Source organism: Eriocheir sinensis, chromosome 70 (genome assembly GCF_024679095.1).
Source record: "Eriocheir sinensis breed Jianghai 21 chromosome 70, ASM2467909v1, whole genome shotgun sequence".
Taxonomy (NCBI): domain Eukaryota; kingdom Metazoa; phylum Arthropoda; class Malacostraca; order Decapoda; family Varunidae; genus Eriocheir; species Eriocheir sinensis.
The window spans coordinates 6,695,701-6,715,874 of NC_066578.1; the positions used below are offsets into that span (position 1 = coordinate 6,695,701).

At 43.6% G+C, this 20,174-nt stretch overlaps 1 protein-coding gene across 1 annotated transcript in view; it reads left to right on the forward strand.

Annotated features, from left to right (window-relative positions):
- Window positions 1–20,174, forward strand: part of LOC126988683 (nephrin-like) — a 193,637-nt gene that overhangs the window by 136,907 nt on the left and 36,556 nt on the right. Inside the window, exons 5-8 of the mRNA XM_050847037.1 lie at window positions 4,644–4,847; window positions 5,742–5,893; window positions 10,502–10,646; window positions 12,630–12,760. Coding sequence (XP_050702994.1) covers window positions 4,644–4,847; window positions 5,742–5,893; window positions 10,502–10,646; window positions 12,630–12,760 — 632 coding nt within the window. The remainder of the gene's footprint in view (window positions 1–4,643; window positions 4,848–5,741; window positions 5,894–10,501; window positions 10,647–12,629; window positions 12,761–20,174) is intronic.

Here is a 20,174-nt window from a genome sequence, read left to right on the forward strand (position 1 = left end):
TAACTTGGAAATCGTCAGCTGGTACGACACTCTACACTTGTACTGTTTTTTTTTTGTTTGTTTGTTTTTTAGTGAGTGTGTCGTTTAATTATTTCGATACGTTGAGCAAATGGTCTTTATTTTGTGAGTGTCATTTTCTTACTTACCAATCAAATTAAAACACACACACGCACACAAATTTATTTACTTATTTACTAACTTACTTATCTACTTATTTACTTTCTTCTCACTTATTTACTTATTTATTTATTGACTGACTGACTGACATACACACACACAAACACACACACACCTCCCTCCCTCCACACACACACACACACACACACAAACACTTTTCACACAATCCTTCTATAATCTCCTATTTACTCTCGACCCGTAAGGAAAAAACGCCTTCTATGTTTGCTTTGAGGGCACAAAGAGCTGACTTACACAACCCTCGCCGCAATAAGATAAACAGCGCCATGCCAAGAGATGAGGGTCGGGAGAGAGGGCGAGCGAGGAGCGGCTGAAAAAAGGTGCCGAAAGAAGCGGTTAGCGAAGGGGAAGAACGGACGGCGCCAGAACCTCCCCTTGCCTTGCCTTCACGTCCATTTCCGAGTGATTAAATTTCCAACACATCCCGCCACTTAGATTTCCTTTCATACTCTAAAATCCATTACTTTGGTTAGTGTCTCTTGATCTCTCAGTCTCTCTCAGTCTCTCTCTCTCTCTCTCTCTCTCTCTCTCTCTCTCTCTCTCTCTCTCTCTCTCTTTCCTTCTTGTTCTCGTTTTCTCTCTCTCTCTCTCTCTCTCTCTCTCTCTCTCTCTCTCTCTCTCTCTCTCTCTCTCTCTCTCTCTCTCTCTCTCTCTCTCTCTCTCTCTCTCTCTCTCTCTCTCTCTCTCTCTCTCTCTCTCTCTCTCTCTGAAACTGTACCCAACTCTCTTTATTCATCTCCTCTCTTTATTTCTCTTCTTTTTTTATTCTCTCTAACTTTATGGCAGCGATCCGTTTATTCAGAGATACATTTTGTGTCTAATTTATCGGTATTTCTCCTATTAATTATTTTTTTTATTTTACTTATTGATGCTCTTTTTTTTTTGCTCTCACTCTCTCTCTCTTTCTCTCTTTTTTTTTCCTCTTCCTCCTCTTCTCGTTTCTTTTTGTACCTAATTTATCACTTTTCCTCTTATTCCTTTTACGTATTTCATCTACTGTTTTTCTTTTTTTTTCTCATCTTTTTCTGTTTCTCTTCTTCTCTTCCTTCTTTTTCGGCTTCATTTTCTTTTTCTTTTTCTTCCTCGTCTTTTATTTTTTTTCATTCTTGGTCATATTTTCATTTTCTTTCATCGCTTTTATTTTTTCTTCCTCTGTTCCTTCTTTTCCTTCACTTATTGCTATTTTTATTTCTCTCTTCCTTCTTTCTTTTCATTTTTCTTCCTCGTTTTGTAGTTTTCGTTCATTCTTGATCATATTCTCATTTTCTTTCATCGCTTTTATCTTTATTTCCTCTATTCTTTCTTTTCCTTCACTTATTGCTACGTTCTTCTCTCTTCCATCTTCCTCTTCCTTCTCTGGTCTTTCTTTTCTTCCAGTGTCTCCTATTCCGTTCCTTTTTGCTCCTATTCTTCTTTCCCTTCATCATCTTTCTTTCTTTCTTTCTTATACTTTTTCCTTTCTACGGTTTAAACTTTTCCCATGGAGGTTTTTCTCTTCCTTCATTTCCTTCTGAGTCTCTTTCGTTCTCAATATCACGGTTTTAAATTTTTTCCTCCTTGCTCCATTCCCTTCCTTTGTTTCTATACTACTCATTCTTCTTTCATTTCTTTCCTTTATATTAATTTCCTTCTTATTCACTTCGTTCTCAATATCACGGTTCTCCATTTTTCTTCCTTTTTCCTCCATTCCCTTCCTTCCTTTCTATATCACTCATTCTACTTCCCTTTCTTTCCTGTCTATCTCAATTTTTTTCCCTTCCCGTGATAGTTATATTTTTTTCTCCTCCTGTAGTACATACCTCGGGACCCTTCTATCACGGTTTGTCCCTTCATTTTCTCTCCTCATATTCCGCCTGTTTCTCCTCCTTCGTCACGTGTTTTCTTCCATTCCTGTGGTGATGTATGACTCCCATGGCCTCAGTATTTCATTTTCTTCATCGTTATTTCCTTCTCCTTTTTGCTTTCTCTTTTTTTTTGCTACATTTTCCTTCCTCTTATTCTTTTTCTCTCATCTTTCTTTTTTTCTTTCATTTCTAAAAAGGCCTCAGTTTTTCATTCTCTTCATCCTTATCTCTTTCTCCTTTCTTTCTTTTTCTTTTTTCTTTTGCTTCATTTTCCTTGCTTTTATTATTTTTTTCTCATCTTCCTTTTTTTCTTTAATTTCTAACAAGATCTCATTTTTTGTCTCCTCATCCTTATCCCCTTTTTTTCTTTCTTTCTTTCTTTTTTTTGCTTTATTTATCTTTCCTCTTCTTCTTTTTCCTCTATTTCCATTTTTCTTTCAATTCTAACAAGGTCTCAGTTTTTCATTCTCTTCCTCCTTACTTCTTAAAGCTATCCCGTTTCTCCTTTTTTTCTCTTTTTATCTCTTTTTTTTTTTGCTTCATTTTCTTTCATCTACTTATTTCTCCTCTATCTACTTTTTTCTTTCATTTCTAACGAGGCCTCAGTTTTTTATTCTCTTCTTCCTTATTTCTGAAACCTATCCACTTCTCTTTTTCTTTCTTTTTAGTTCTTTTTTCTTTGCTTAATTTCCTTTCCTTATATTCTTGTTTTCCTTCATCAACCTTTTTTTCCTTCATTTCTCACAGCACGTATATTTTTTTTTCATTCTCCTTCCTTATTTCTGAAACCTATCCACTTCTCTTTTTCTTTCTTTTTAGTTCTTTTTTCTTTCCTTAATTTCCTTTCCTTATATTCTTGTTTTCCTTCATCAACCTCTTTTTCCTTCATTTCTCACAGCACGTATATTTTTTTTTCATTCTTCTTCCTTATTTCTGAAACCTTTCCCTCCCTTCTCCTTCCTTTCCTTTTCAGCTTCCTTCTTCTCCTTCTTCTTTCTCTCCCTTCTCCTTCCTTTCCTTTTCAGCCTCTTCCTTCTTCTCCTTCTCCTCCCTTCTTTCCATTCTCCTTCCTTTCCTTTTCAGCATCCTTCTCTTTCTTCCTTCTTTCCCTTCTCCTTCCTTTCCTTTTCAGCCTCCTCCTTCTCCTCCCACTTCCTCCTTTCCCTTCTTCTCCTTCCTCCTCTTCCTCTTCCCTCTCCTCTTCAATCTTATTCATGTAACTTATCCCCTTCTCCTTTCTTTCTTTAGACTCCTCCTCCTCCTCCTTCCTCCTCCCCTACCCCTCCTCCTTCCTCTCTTTTTCAGCCTCTCCTCCTCCTCCTTCTTCCTCCTACCCCTTCTCCTTCTTCTTCTTACCTCCCCTTCCCTACTCCTTCCTTTCTCTTTCACCCTCTCCCTTTACTTCTTTCCCTTCCTCTTTACCTTCTCATTCTCCTTCCCCTCCTTCTTCCCCCTTCCCTTCCTTCTTCCTTCCTTCCTTCCTTTCTCCTCCTCTCTTTCTTTATTAGTCTCCTCTCCCTTCCCCTTTCTTTTCCTTTCTTCCTTTCTATATCAACCTCTTCCTCCTCCTTCCTCTTCCCTTTCCCTCCCCCTGTCTTTCTTTTTACCCTCCTCGTCCCCTTCCCTTTATTCCCCTCCCCTTCCCTTCCCTTCCCTCGCCTCCCCAAGGTCGGTTCGGCGGCTGATGGCTACTCCGGCCCCACCGTGAACGCCGGGAGCCGAGATTTACACCGGCCGAATATTCCCCGGGCGAGAATATGAAATTCTTCCTCGTGTTTTAAAGGTGTTTGATATTCAGAACTTCCAGGCACGCGATGTGATAGTGGTGGTGGTGGTGGTTGGGGAGGGGAGGGGGCTTATGGTTGAGGTGGTGGTGGTGGTGTTGGTGTTTTTTTTTCTGGGGGGGGGGGGGGTTGTGTGATGGTATGGAGGTGACATGATTGTGGTGTGGTGATTTTAAGTCGTGGTAGTGGTAGCGTGGTGATAGTGGTGGTGGTATAGTGGGGAGGAGAGCTGTGGTGTCGTGGTTCGGGGTGTGGTGGTGGAGGTGGTGTGGTGTGTTTTGGGTATGCTTTGGTGGTAACATGGTAGTGGTGTGGTATTTTTGGAGGGTGTTGGGGGTGGTATGGTGAGTGCAGTGATGGTGTGATAGTGGTGGAGTTGGTAGTGGTGGTATGGTTGTGGTGGTGGTGGTGAATGTGTTGTTGGTGGTGGTGGTTGTGGTGGAAGCAGTAACAGTGGTGGTGGTATTGTGGTGGTCGTGGTGGTGGTGGTGGTGGTGGTGGTTGCTGTGTTGATATTTTTCTAGTTTACGTGTTGGTTAAGTTTTTTTAGTGTGTCTGTGGTGGTGAGAGCGTCGTGTGCAGGTAATATTATAGTCGTGTACATGGTGATTTCGGTGATAGTGGAGGTGGTGGTGGTGGTACTTGTGGTGGTGGTGGTGGTGAATGTGGTGGTGGTGGTGTTTGGGGTAGCGATGGCAGTTAAGAAAAAAAGAAAATTGTACAAAACTCCTACGAAAGCCTTGTCAAATAGGTGTACTTGGGCGACGAAATGTTTAATAATACGGCCCTAAGATTCCTCCTTTTTCTCCCCTTCCCTTAGGCCGTCCACCTCCAACTGTGACGTGGTGGACGACAACGACCTTACTGGACAACGTGAGCGAGGAACAGCGGGCTGGGTACACTGTCAACACGCTCACCCTCCCCACTCTCACACGCGCCGACCTCAACCGTGTCCTTACCTGCCAGGCCGCGAACTCCAACCTGTCAGCTCCCGAGGCGGTCACTCTTACTATCGACATGACCTGTAAGTATTTTGGGGAAGGTGGAGGAGAGGGAAGGGGGGTTGTGAGGGGGGAAGGGGGTTGTTGGAGGGAGGAGGGAAAGGAAAGGGGGTTGTGGGGGGGAAGGGGGTTGCTGGAGAGAGGAGGGAAAGGAAAGAGGGTTGTGTGGGGAGTTGTGTGTGTGTGTGTGTGTGTGTGTGTGTGTGTGTGTGTGTGTTTTCCTGTGAGGTAGCTATCATTTCTATCATAACCCGTGTGTGTGTGTGTGTGTGTGTGTGTGTGTGTGTGTGTGTGTGTGTGTATCTGTATATTGTTTCCAGAGTTTCAGTATTTGTATGAGTTTTGTGTGTGTGTGTGTTTGTTGCGTGTGCGTGTGTGTGTTTGTGCTTCAATCCGACAGAATTCCTTTTTTATTTATTTTTTAAGCCCGTGTTGACCTAAGGGTGATAGAGGGTAATTGCCTCTGCTTGCCCCGCTCCTGAAAATTGTATATAAAAGGAATATCCTCCATACATCCAGAACAAAATAAGTGGACGGGTGTTTGCCTGTGAATGTGTGTGTGTGTGGGGGGGTTTGTGTGTGTGTGTGTGTGTGTGTGTGTGTGTGTGTGTGTGTGTGTGTTCTCTCTCTCTCTCTCTCTCTCTCTCTCTCTCTCTCTCTCTCTCTCTCTTTATCTTCATTTTTTCTTTACTCCCTTACTTTTCTTCTATTTTCTTCTCTTTTCCCATCTTCTTTCCTTTCCTCCCCCTCTCCCTCTCCCTCTCCCTCTCCCCCTCTCCCTCTCTCCCTCTCCCCCTCCCTCTCTCTCCGCCTCGGTGGCCCTCGCTGAGTCGCTCATTAACGTCTCTGATGACCAATATTTCGCGGCGTTGCAGTGGTTCACGTCTTCTTTAATCTCTTCCGTATTTCCTCCGTAGTTCCTCCCGTCGTGGTGAAGATCCTGGCGCCGCAGGGGGAGCTGGTGGAGGGGCGCCACTACAAGGTGGTGTGCGAGGCATCAGGGAGCCGCCCCAAGGCCAAGATTACGTGGTGGAAGGATGGGATGCTCATGACAGACGCGACCATGCAGGTAAGGGCGCCTGAGGGAAGGTCTTCGTGGGGCCCAATCAGCGTTGCCAGATTATCGTATTCACCACACTGGATTTATCATTTTTAAGCCTCAAACTCTCGTACCTGCACAAATAACGAGAGGATATTAAATTTAGCGTTAAAACTGTTATTTATTGATGTTTGTTTTGTTTGTTTTTGCTGTAGATATCAGAAACTACGGAAATGGAATATGGTGTGTACGATAATTTGGCAACGCTGGGCCCAATACATGTTCCCTAGTGCGTTATGAAGCGCCCTCTACCTTGACGCAAGAAACCCAGTCAAGGGACGATAAACATAAGGTTGCAGCTTCATTAGGTCGAGAAAGTCAGTAATCGACAATACATGTTCCCTAGTGCGTTATGAAGCGCCCTCTACCTTGACGCAAGAAACCCAGTCAAGGGACGATAAACATAAGGTTGCAGCTTCATTAGGTCGAGAAAGTCAGTAATCGAATATATGACGAGAAATTTTCGGGTATTACATACTTGAAGGAAGGTCTTGGTGGGGTTAAAGGCAGAAGGCTCACCAGATTATCGTATTCACCACAAAGTATTTATCATTTGTAAGCCTCAAACTCTCGTACCTTTTTTTTACAACAAAGGAGACAGCTCAAGGCCACAAAAAAAGGAAACAATAATAAAAAAAAAGCCCGCTAATCGCTGCTCCTACAAAAAAGAATCAAAAGAAGTGGCCGAAAGAGAGGTCAATTTCGGGAGGAGAGGTGTCCTGATACCTACACAAATATCGACAGAAAATCATCAAAGTTAGCATTAAAACTGTTATTTATTGAGGTTTATTTTTTTTTGCTATAGTTATCGGTCTGAAACTACGAAAATGCAATGCTGAGTACGATACTTTGGCAACGCTGGTCAGCACCGATATGTCCCGCTGTGCGTTTTGAAGTGATTTCTACTCTCGATGCAAGGAGTTATCAGTCAGTTAACAACAAACGTATGACTATTTGTTAGTTCGTTGGAGTTTGGGAATCAAAATCTCTCTTATTGCGTTAAAAAGTAAAGTTTCACCAATTAATAAACGGTTAGGCTGATGTACACGGGAGATTTGCTACGAGTGCTTTTGGCCTCAGTGAATGCCTGGCCCAAAGTGAGAGCGTCTCTTTTTAACCAGTAAGTAGGCTGTCCGGCTTAGGTTAGGTTGTGTTAGGCTTTGAGGAATAGCTAACTAAAGGTAACAATCGTCCCTTAATGTGTTCCTTTGCTTCGCTGTTGTCGGTTTAGTGAAAAGTTGGAAAGTTTCGCCCAAAGTTTTCCACTCCGCCCGGGAATCAAACCAGGGCTCTCTCGGTTGTGAGCTGAGTGTGCTAACCACTGCACCACAAAGCCCCCCAAGTAGGCCGGGGCTAATGCTCTGTCAGGAACCAGGATAACGTGCCTCCTAGCTACCCTTGCTTACGCCACAGAAACGAACACACAAAACGATCAGAAATTTAAACTTCCATGCATAACACAGTTCCATAATGACGAAAGAGTCAGCTATCAAATATGACTAGGAACTTATGAGTGCTAGACGCCTGAGAACCATGTCGATGTCTTGTTAAGTTCAAAAGTTCAGACATAGGACGAAATCATCCCTTTGATGCCACATTCATAAGTTAGTTCTTAGTACAGTTATAAATATACGATTATCAGACACCCAAGAGTGATAACCATGTTTGTGTTTGTCGCGTTCAGAGATTTAAACAAGGACAAAATCTCTCCTTGACGCAGCGCAGATCAGTTAGCTTACAATATGGCTACAGATCTATGGCTATTAAGAGTAAAAAGTAGGAGCCCTGTTGGAGTTTATCACGTCCAAAGTTGGAAAGTTTCGTTTAGTCGGCGCAACATCTGTGGTCATATACCGGAGAGTCCAAAGATTTAGACGTAGAACTAAATCACCCTTCGACGCAGCACGGATCCGTTGTCTCTCAGGGGTCGTGGGGTCGTCAAGTCCTTGCTCGTGTGGGATTTTCTGAACACCGCCGCTCGTCAACACTTCACACGCCTCCGAGAAAACTCATCCCTTTTTATTACAGTAAAGAAAGCAGCTCAAAGGGAAAAAAAAACAAGAGAAAAAAGACGCTGATCATTGTCGCTGTAAAAGAGTGTATTGACGAATGGCAAAGAGAGAGCGGGGATGTCAAATTTACGAGTAGCCTTTCACGCCGTAAGATACAGCAGACGACTTATTAATCCTCTTAGTAAGTGTTGGTGGATGTTTTGCTGCGATGTTTTATACCGGAAAAGAAATATCAATCGTAGCTTTTATATTCCCTGTTGGAGATGGTGAAACAGAGCCATTGTTACTGCCTTATATTCACGATCGTTTGTTTCAGTACCGGGAACACGGGCGGTCCGAAAAAACAAAATCTATTCATCATTATTTTTCAGCTCATGTCATTTTTACGCACTGGAGATGAAGGGCGTTCAGGTGACACATCTCCACCGTAAACATGAGTTCCAAGACAACGACGCCACACACACACACACACACACACACACACACACACACACACACACACACACACACACATATATAAACCGACTATTTTCACCTCCCTCATTCACCCATTAACCGAACCTACGTCATACGGTGTTCCTAAGCTGCTGTTGGCCGTCTGTTTTACGCTTCTCTCTCACACACACACACACACACACACACACACACACACACACACACACACACACACATTCACCCCACGCACACAGACACACAGAAAGACAGACAGACAGACAACAGAGACACAGGCAAACGGTTAGACGCAACACACACACTTGCCCCGTATATCACATCCAGGTTCATACAACACACACAACCCCCCCCCCCCCACCAACAATACCCCAAGCATCCCCAACCCCAACCCCCTACCCCTCACCCCCCCCACACACACACGGTACCCTAACAGCCCATCCCTCAGCCCTGCACGCCGCACTAACGCTGTATCCACGCGTAAACACATCGCTATACCATTCAGCAAACACTTCGTATGTAACAATTCCTGGAGCACATTTTTCCCGCATCTTTTAGCGCTCCCCGGCAGGGCGTCACGTTGATTGCCAGCCATTACAAGGGTTTCGGGGTCCCAGCTGCTCATTACAGTAGAATGGTGTTCATTAAAAGGAAACAAGTGCTCATTACCCCGCGGGACGAGAGGTGTGCGTCGGGCGGCATTCAGGCAGCTCAACACAACCGTTTTTCATTTACGTATGTTGGGAGTGCAAAATGTTAGGTTCGCTCCGTCGCTCTCCGCAGCCTGTTTCTATATTCGCTCAACGATTGATAAGAGACGTATAGTAACTGTTTTTATATACCCACAACGTTTGATAAGAGGCGTATAGTAACTGTTTCTATATACCCACAACGTTTGATAAGAGGCGTATAGTAACTGTTCCTATGTACGCACAACGTTTGATAAGAGGCGTATAGTAACTGTTTCTATATACGCACAACGTTTGATAAGAGACGTATAGTAACTGTTTCTATATACGCACAACGTTTGATAAGAGACGTATTGTAATTGTTCCTAAATACGCAGAACGTTTTTTTTTTTTTTACAACAAAGGAGACAGTTCAAGGGCACATAAAAAGGAAACAATAATAAAAAAAAAAAAGTCCGCTACTCGCTGCTCCTACAAAAAAAAAGAGGTGGCCGAAAAGAGAGGTCAATTTCGGGAGGAGAGGTGTCCTGTTAATAAGAGACGTTTAATAATTGTTCCTATATACCCATAACCTTTGATAGGAGACGTACAGTAATTGAAATTGATAGTGTCAGAGTTTACATTTTTATTTTCCTGCGATTCTCCTAATTAATGAGTTCCGCTAATTATCTTGATGTTGAAAGTATTTAATAATAACAACATGACTAGCAAGAAAGGTTGTGATGTTCAATTTCCATGTTAAATGATGAAAAGGAATTCCCTCTTCATTTTTTTAACTTAAAAATATTGATACCTTAAAGAATATGTTAATGCTGTCATCTGTTTTCCATGTGAGACCATCATGCTAGGGCCTTTTTTGTATATCAGTTTGTGTCTCTATGTTGCAGGAAAAACAGTGAATTTGAAAGCCCAAAGTAACCAAAAACACTAAAAAAACACAAAAATCAAATCCCAACGGAACCAGGAACACTACAAATCACCAAAACAAAGCCCAACCTAACCAAAAAAACACACATTAAAACAAGCACCCAATACAAAGCCCAACGCAACTAGACACAATAAAAACACCAAATTCAATGTCAATCGTAAGCAGAAACACTGAAAAACAAGGACCAATTTCAAAGCCCAACCCAACAAACACACACAAAAACCTTGATCCTTGAGAGAGAGTGAGAAAGGCATCGATGACAAGTGGTGTTCTTGGGTGTCAGGAGTTTCAGGAGAGCAACAATAAAAAACACCAAATTCAAAGTCAATCGTTAGCAGTAGTAGTAGTAGTAGTAGTAGTTGATGTTGTTGTTGAAGCACAAGTAGTAGAGAAAAACAAGGACCCGTTTCAAAGCCCAACCTAACAAACACACCCAAAAACCCTGATCCTTGAAAGAGAGTGAGAGGCTTCGAGTACAAGTGGTGTCCTTGGGTGTCAGGTGTTTCAGGAGGGCAACGTGAGCCGCTCCACGCTGCAGCTGAAGGCCTCGCTGGGGGACGACAACCAGGACGTGGTGTGCCGCGCCGAGAACCCGCTGCTACCCGCTCAAGTACAAGAGGACAAGCTCAAGCTGGACGTTCGATGTAAGTATGAGGGTCGGGCTGGAGAGGTTGGGTGGTAGGGAAGGGGCTTGGTGTAGTGCCTTGGGTTGTGGAGGGGATGGGGTTTGGGGTATGGAGAAGAGGGGTTAGTTCGAGTTGGGGATGGGGAGTTTGAGGGTTGGTGAGGTGGGTTGGTGGTGGCGTGGGTTGTGGGGTGGGAGGTTGGGGTGGGAGATGAGGGGTTAGTTGGGGGGTATGGGAAGAGTTGGGGGGTTAAGGGGTTGTGTGTCCGTCTGTTTGTCTGTTCGCGTCTCTGTTTCTCTGTGTGTTTCTGTCTGTGTGAGTGTATGTCTGTGTATCTCTCTGTGTGTACATGTGTGTGTCTGTATGTGTGTGTGTGTGTTTGAGGGGGGGAAGGAGGGGTGTGTGTGTGTGTGTGTGTGTGTGTGTGTGTGTGTGTGTGTTCTTACCTAATTCAATTTTATAGGATTCACTCAAAGCTTGTAGCGTTCCGTATTTTGAAACTATTCTATACCACTTTTTTTTCTTTAATACTCTCACCCGACACGAATTTTTTTTCTTCCGATAGCATAGCGTGTGTGTGTGTGTGTGTGTGTGTGTGTGTGTGTGTGTGTGTGTGTGTGTGTGTGTGTGTGTGTGTGTGTGTGTGTGTGTGTGTGCGTGTGTGTGTGTGTGTGTGTTTCTGATTGTCTGTCTGTCTATCTGCGGGTCTGTTTCTCTGTTTGTGTGTCTCTTTGTGTCTCTGTGTGTGTCTGTGTGTGTCTGTGTGTGTGTGTGTGTGTGTGTGTGTGTGTGTTTGTGTGTGCGTGTGTGTGTTTTGCAGCCTCATATTCGCTGCTGCATTACAGATGAAAGCTAATTATCAGCACCCTGTCCCCCGACCTGTATATGCGCGTGTCACTGCGAGTTATTTCATGCGTGACGAAACGAAATATTACTCGCGGTGGAGAGGATTGTGGGTGTGGTGGTGTAGTGTTGTTGTTCATTGTGGTGGTGGTGGGGGTGGGGGGGGGGTGATGGTGGTTGTGGTGGTGGTGGTGAATGAAGGAATGAAGGGAGGGATAGAAATGAGGAAAATACGAAAAGAAGGGAAGGAAGGAAGGAAGGAAGGAAGGAAGGAAGGTAGGAAGGAAAGAAAGAAGAGAGGGAGAGAAGGAAGGTCGCTGGTGGCGGTAGTGGTAGTGGTGGTGGTGATGGTGGTGGTGGTGTTGGTGATAAAAATGAACATAAGTGATACTGGTGGTGGTGATGACATGAACTATGGAGGTGAATGATAGTGGTGATGAGTGTGGTGGTGATGGAGGTTACTGAGGTGAGTGAGTGGTGATGGAGGTGATGGAGGTGATGGAGTTGGTCGTAGTGGTGATGGTAGTGGTGATTATGGTGATACAGGAGGCAATACACATGTTTCTACCATTCATATAACTCACAAAACTTCACAAAATTACAACATATTATCATTTACGGTACTGGCTTTTACACTGATTGCTACTACTGGTCATTATACCCACAACGAAGGTCATTAGCATAGTACTGAACGTGACATACTCTGGTAATATAATGAATGCCTAATGAAACAGCTGTGGTGGTGGTGGTGGTGGTGGTGGTTGTACGGTGATGACTGATGTGGTGTATTATTGGTGGTCATCATGTTAATTTGAGTGGTTGCGTGGTGATGACTGTGGTGGTGTGGTGGTGTTAGTGGTGTTGACAGTGGTGTTGAGGGTGGTGATATGTGGATGGAGTGGTGGTGTTGGTGGTGGTTGTAGTAGTAGTAGTAGTAGTAGTAGTAGTAATAGTAGTAGAGAATAGACTTTAGCATAAGTAGTAGTAACAGTAGCACAAAGGAAACGGTAGTAGTAGTAGTAGTAGTAGTAGTAGTAGTAGTAGTAGTAGTAGTAGTAATAGTAGTAGTTGTAGTAGTAGTAGTAGCAGCAACAGGGAAGGCGGGAGTCACTAGCACCCACGTAGGGAAGTGACATGGCTCTTGACTCTCCCCCACAGACAAGCCGCGGCTCTCCCTGGCGGCCGGGCTGAACCTGGACATGAACGATATCAAAGAGGGAGACGACGTGTATTTCGAATGCAGCATCAAGGCCAACCCGAGAGTCTACAAGGTCCAGTGGTATCATGACGTGAGTATGAGGGGGATGAAGAGGCTGAGAGGAGGAGGGATGTGAATGCGTGAGATGGAGAATGGTTGGAAGGGAGGATGGAAAGAGGGGGAAGGGAAGGTATGGAAGGAAGGGTAAGAGGTTGGGAAGGAGGGTGACTGAGAGAGAAAGAAAGGTAGGGAGGGACAGATGGCAGGAGGGAGGGAAGAAGGAGGAATAGGAAAGGAGAAAGGAGAGGAGAGAGAAGGGAGATGGAATGGAAGAAGGGGAGGGAAAGAAGGGAAGGAAGGAAGTGAAAGCAAGGAGAAAGGAAAGGAAGGAAGGAAAAGTAGTGGGGAAGGAGGAAAGAATGGAAGAAGGAAGGGAAGGAAAAAGGAGGAAAAGAAATAAGGAAGAAAAGGAAGGGAGGGAGGTAGTTACAAGGGAAGGGAGAGATAGAGATAAAGACGGAAGAGAGGAAATCAGAAAAGAAGAAAGCAAATAAGGAAAGGAAGGAAAGGAAGAAAAGGAAGAAGGAAAAAGGTAAAAAAGAATGAGTAGAATGAGAATGATGAAATATAAAGAACAAAACAAGGCAGGAAGGAAGGAAGGAAGGAAGGAAGGAAGAAAGGAGGGAACAGGGGAAGGAATGAGAGAAATGAAAAGAAAAACGGGGAAAGAAAAAATCCAGGCAAACTTGATGACATGAAATTGAGTAATGGCGAGGAACAGGAAAGAAAGTACAGAACAGAAAAAAAAAGTTTATACGTAAAGAAAATAAACTTTGAAAAAACATGAAAAAGCGACTCCATTATGGCAGACGAAAGGAGGAGGAAGGAAGGAAGGAAGGAAGGAAGGAAGGAAGAACGGAGGAGAGAAAGGGAACTGATAAAGACGAAGGGAGAAGGAAGGAAAGAAGGAAGGAAGGAAGGAAGGAAGGAAGGAAGGAAGGAAGGGAGGATAGAAGGAAGGAAGGAAGGAAGAGAGGAAGGAAGGAAAGGAAAGGAGGGAAGGAAGGAAGGAAGGAAGGATGGAAGGAGAGAGGAGAGAAAGGATTGAGAGAACGAACGAAGGAAGGAAGGAAGGAAGGAAAGAAAGAAGGAGAGAAAAAAGAGAAAAAAAACTCATGCCTCACAAAAGGACACTGATAAAGGAGAAAGGACAAAAGCGAAGACCAAAAAAAAGAAGAAAAAAGAAGAAGAAAATTAATATGGAAAAGACACGGAAGAAGACGACGACGAAGAGGAAGAGGAAGAAGAAGAGGAACAAGAAGAAGAGGAGGAGAAGAACCACAAAGGCAGCAAGGGTCGAAAAAAAGCCAAACTAAAATAAAAAGTAACACTGTAAAAAAAATACGAACGAAAGGAAGGAAGGCGGGCGCTGAAAGGCGGTAAAAGGAGAACAAAATATCGACGTCCCAGAAGGAGAAAGAAAGAGGGATGAAAGGAAGAGGAAATAAAGGAGACAGAGAACACAGGAAGAAGAATTAGAGGGAAGAAAGGAGGGAGATAGGAGAGGGAGATAAGGAAGGGAGAACCGCGAGTGGAGAGAGAGAGAGAGAGAGAGAATGTCGAGGAGAGAGAAAATGATAACTGGAGGGGAAAAAGCGTGAGAGAGAGAGAGAGAGAGAGAGAGAGAGAGAGAGAGAGAGAGAGAGAGAGAGAGAGAGAGAGAGAGAGAGAGAGAGAGAGAGAGAGAGAGAGAGAGAGAGAGAGAGAGAGAGAGAGAGAGAGAGAGAGAGAGAGAGAGAGAGAGAGAGAGAGAGAGAGAGAGAGAGAGAGAGAGAGAGAGAGAGAGAAAGAAAACAAAGAAAACAAAGATAGAGAAAGGAAGGAAAAGAAAGAAAGACAAAGAAAAAAAGAAAGAAAGAAAGAGAGAAAATAAACCTTGCGAAAATAAAGTGAGGGAGTGATTGAAGAGAGAAAAAAAGAGAAAACAAAGAAAAAGAAGACAGCTCGGGGGCGGTACAGAGGAAACGTTAAATAGAGAGAGAGAGAAGAAAAGAAAGAAAGAAAGCAGAGAAGAAATAAAAGAAAAGAAAAGAGATGAGGCTGCTAGGGAAAGCTGATCAGAAAGGAACGTCGAGCAGGCAGTGAGGGGTCGAAAGACACACGAAGGGAAACCGAAGAAGGTCGAAAGAGGACGTGGAATGCGAGATTGAGAGGCAAGTCACCGGGGATTGTGTTTCTCGCAGGTAAATCGCGGGTTCAAAAAGCGAGCAGGAATAAGGGAGAGGAAGGAGACGAGGGCACAGCGGCGGAGAGCTAGGGAGGGTAGTTCGTAGAGACAGGAAGGGAGGAAGGAAGGAAGGAAGGAAAAGAAAAGGGCATAAAAGGAGAAAGAGCCAAGGGCATAGCGGTGGATAGCTAGGGAGGGTAATTCGTAGAGACAGGAAGGAAGGAAGGAAGGAAGGAAGGAAGGAAGGAAAGGAATGTGTGGAGGGAAGGAAATCCATAGGGAAACAGGAGGAAGAGGAGGAGGAGGAGGAGGAGGAGGAGGTAAGGAAATTAGGTGCAGAAAGGGAAATGAGAGAGAGAGAGAGAGAGAGAGAGAGAGAGAGAGAGAGAGAGAGAGAGAGAGAGAGAGAGAGAGAGAGAGAGAGAGAGAGAGAGAGAGAGAGAGAGAGAGAGAGAGAGAGAGAGAGAGAGAGAGAATAGAGAGGCAGAGAGAGGAATAGAGAGAGAGAGAGATAGAGGCAGGAGGGAGAGAGAACAGATTGGGCAAAGACTATCAGAGAAACGGAGAGAAGAGAAGCGAGAGGAAGGTGAAAGGAAGGGAGTGCTGGAGCTGCTGAGGGAGAGAAAGGTCGAGGAGGGGGAGAGGGGATGGAGGGATGGAGAGATGGGGAGGGGAGGGAAGGGATGGGGGGCGGGTCATCCTCCAGAGGGCCCCGGAAGCGAGCTCTGTCAGGAAGGAAGACAGGACAGGTTGGCTGGTAATTAGAGAGAGAGAGAGAGAGAGAGAGAGAGAGAGAGAGAGAGAGAGAGAGAGAGAGAGAGAGAGAGAGAGAGAGAGAGAGAGAGAGAGAGAGAGAGAGAGAGAGAGAGAGAGAGAGAGAGAGACATATATACATACATACATACAAACAGACAGACAGACAGACAGACACACAAACAGACAGACAGATAGACAGACAGACAGAGAGAGAGAGAAGGGGTACAAAGATTATATAGCCCACGAATATCAAAGGAAAATTCAACCTTTTTACCCATACACTATATAAAAAAAAAGCAACAAAGAACGACATAAAAGATGAAAAAGAGGAGGCAGAGAGGAGGAGGAGGAGGAGGAGGCAGAGGAGGTGGAGGAGTAGGAAAACGGTAGGAAAGGAACGGGAGAGAGGAGGAAGGAAGGGGGAAGGAGGGAGCAGAAAGCGGAAAGCGTTAAGTATGGAGTGAAGAGGGCGGCTCAAGAGGAGAGATAAGGAGGGAGGGAGAAAGGAGGAAGTGGTGAGGAGAATCTCGGACATAAATATCAGAGGGACGGACAACCCAGGGGAACGAGACGACTGAGAGGCGTAATAGTGGTTGGCGAGACGGCGGGGAGGCTGGGTAGTGAGGGAGGCGTGTGTGCTTGTGCGTGTGTGTGTGTGTGTGTGTGTGTCAGGTGTTCTTGCATACAGCTGAGGTAACATATTTAAGAACACATTATTTTATTTACAGAAAAGGAGACAGTTCAAGGGCGTGAAAAAACAAGAAAACAACAATGAAAAAAAAAAAGCCCGCTAATTACTGCTCCTGAATTGAGTACAGAGAAGCGCCGACCTTTAGTTAAACCTGCTTTGCCTTTCACACCTGTCTAAGTACACCTGTTCACTCCTATCATTAACATACCCGTAGAATCGCCTACATATTATTATCACACTTAATTTTTTGGGGGGGTCTTCACTCACACACATGCGGGCTTCTATGCTTCAACCTACAATAAATAACACCGAGGTATCAAATGACGCTTAATTTTCATCCGAGGTCCTTCCAATACACGCGGCAGCTTCGAATAAAAAAACTCTTGTATATGGCAATTAATTACGCCATCAAAGTGATCTACATAATGAGACCTATTTATATTCCACGAGAGTCTGACCTTGTGTAATATTTGGTGGTCCTGAGTCGGCCGTGCGTGCGAGGCGGGATCATTTAAATACGAGTCTGTGGCGTTGTGGTAACTCACGGTTGGAATGTCCAGACCTGGACCCATACTCGCAAACGCTTCTATTAGTACATTGTTTTAGGGGTCTTGTAGGAGCTGTAGGAGTTTTCATGGAGTGTTTCATGACCCTGGTGGTAGTCTGACGAGGTATCTTCGCCGTGAACGGGAAGAAACCACAATGAGACTCGGAGTAATCGTGTCTGTGGTCTTAGAAAAAAGTTATGGCAAGGGTCTGAAGGGAAGCTATTGCCGATATCTTTTACAATATTCAAACTAACGCCGATATTTTTTTACGTTAATATTCAAGCACTTTTTTCATACTAATACCGATATCTTTTGCTGTATTGAAACTAGTGCCCGATATCTTTTTACAATATTCAAACTAATGCCGATATTTTTTTACATTACTTAATATTCAAACACATTTTTCACACATGCCGATATCTTTTATAGTATTCTAGCTTATACCGATATCGTTTCCAGTATTCAAATTTATGCCGATACGTTTTGCAGTATACAAATTTATGCCGATATCTTTTTCAATATTCAAATTTATGCCGATGTCTTTTCCAATATTCAAATTTATGCCGATATCTTTTACGATATTCAAATTTATGCCGATATCTTTTACAATATTCAAATTTATGCCGATATTTTCTACAGTATTCAAATTTGTGCCGATATTTTCTACAGTATTCAAATTTATGCCGATATTTTTTACAGTATTCAAATTTATGCCGATATTTTCTACAATATTGAAATTTATGCCAATATCTTTTACAATATTGAAATTTATGCCGATATCTTTTACAATATTCAAATTTATGCCGATATTTTTACAGTATTCAAATTTATGCCGATATCTTTTACAATACTCAAGCTATTACCGATATCTTTTTACAATACTCACGGCTGCAATATTTAAACTCCTCCCGATATATTTTTCTACAACAAAGGCAGCAGTTAATGGGTAAAAACATAATAAACAAAAAAAAAAACCGCAATATTCAACCTGATGTCAATATCTATAACATTACTCAAGGTTTCAATGTTCAGACTTTTGCTAATACCTTTTACATAATTCACGAACATTGATTTAAGGGGCAGGACCTGTTGAAAAGTCCCATTAATCAGTAGACACACTAACCCAAGACAGTTCCATCAATGACCCTTCCCCCAGCATTACTGTGTACATATCCGCATTGTATCGATTAACGGCGTGAAACTCAGGTTGGTATTCACAAACGCTTTCGCCTCTCAGATCAATGATTTCCGAATGGCAGGAGTAGTCGGGTACTAATGGGTGTTTTTTAAGGTCCATGGTACAGAAAAAGGGTCATAAGACTTCCCATGTAAAGACTCAAAACTCCTACGAAGGCCTTGTCTAATGTGTGCTTGGAAGCCGAAATGTTTAAGAATGTGACCCTCAATGCCTTTCCTGGTCAGAGTAAACACTGATCCGTACCAGAAGTGTTTATATAGGTCGGTATTATAAGTCACTTTCGCTTCCCATATCAGCTATTTCTAAAGGTCAAAGAGGGGGTCAGTCGGGTTCTAATGAGTGTTACTTCAGGTTCATGGTACAGAAGAAGGGTCACACTACCACCAGGGTCATAAAACTACTCCTGGAAATGCCCACAACTCCTACGAAAGCCTTGACAAATAGGTGTTTTTGGACGACGAAATGTCTGATAATACGACCCTATGTTTTCTACACTGGAAACGCAAGTAAATAAAAATGGTAAAATCCCTGAACATATACAATATAATCCCAAACGTTAGGTACAGGACAGACTCAAGGGCCAATGCTACGGAGGTGAGCACCGAGGCCACACTCAGCTATACCGTTTGTCCCCAACTTTACCTTAACTAAGATACACAAATGCCAGACACTGATACGTATATATGGAAAGATGGAAAGATTAAAAACTATTTGTATGAGAGACGGAGATGTGTACCGAGGCCGTGAGCAGCTATATCGTTTGTCCCCAACTTTACCTTAACTAAGATACACAAATGACAAAGAGACACTGATACATATATATGGAAAAGAATAAGAGAGAGAGAGAGAGAGAGAGAGAGAGAGAGAGAGAGAGAGAGAGAGAGAGAGAGAGAGAGAGAGAGAGAGAGAGAGAGAGAGAGAGAGAGAGAGAGAGAGAGAGAGAGAGAGAGAGAGAGAGAGGAAGAAAGAGAATGACAGCGAGAGAGAGAACAAGCGAGCGAGAGAGAGAAGGAAATGACCCGTAAGACAACCAAGGAGAGAGGTCGAGGCGTAGCACACACGACCCCCTGATCAATGTGCCCCCGCCGAGAAGTAAGGGAGGGGATAGGGGGGCCGATACGAGCGTTCTTCTATCTTACAGCACAAAACTTAGGCTCGGGCTGATCCCTTGCGTCCCTGGGGCTCTCCCTCTGGACGCAGGTGGCCGGGCCTTTCCTGGAGTTACACCCCAATTCTCAGACGCTTCCGGCGCTTACAATAAATATTTCCTTAGGCCATAAAGAAGATTAGTCGGGTTTTTATGAGTAGTTTTGACGTTCAAGGTGCAGAGGGCTTTGTCGAACTGCTATTAGGCTTATGGAACTACATATGGAAATCTACAAAACATCTAGGAAGCCCCAATTCTCAGACGCTTCCGGGGCTCACAATAAATATTTCCTTGGGTCATAAAGAAGATTATTCGTGTTTTTATGGGTGGTTTTGATGCTCAAGGTGCAGAGGGCTTTGTCGAACTGCTATTAGGCTTATGGAACTACATACGGAAATCTACAAAACCTCTAGGAAGCCCCAATTTTCAGACGCTTCCGACGCTTACAATAAATATTTCTTGGGGTCATAAAGAAGATTATTCGGGTTTTTATGAGTAGTTTTGACGTTCAAGGTGCAGAGAGCTTTGTCGAACTGCTATTAGGCTTATAGAACTACATGTGGAAATCTACAAAACCTCTAGGAAGCCCCAATTCTCAGACGCTTCCGGCGCTCACAATAAATATTTCCTTAGGTCATAAAGAAGATTAGTCGGGTTTTTTTGAGTGGTTTTGATGTTCACGGTGCAGAGAGCTTTGTCGAACTCCTATTAGGCTTATGGAACTACATATGGAAATAAACAAAACCTCTATGAAAGCCCCAATTCTCAGACGCTTCCGGCGCTCACAATAGATGTTTTCGAAGGTCATGAAGGAGATTAGTTGTGTTTTCATGAGTGGTTATGATGTTCACGATGCAGAGGACTTGTTAAACTTCACCTAGGCTCATGAAAAAGTTGTAAGGTTTCGTTTAGTCGACGCAACATCTGTGGTCATATGC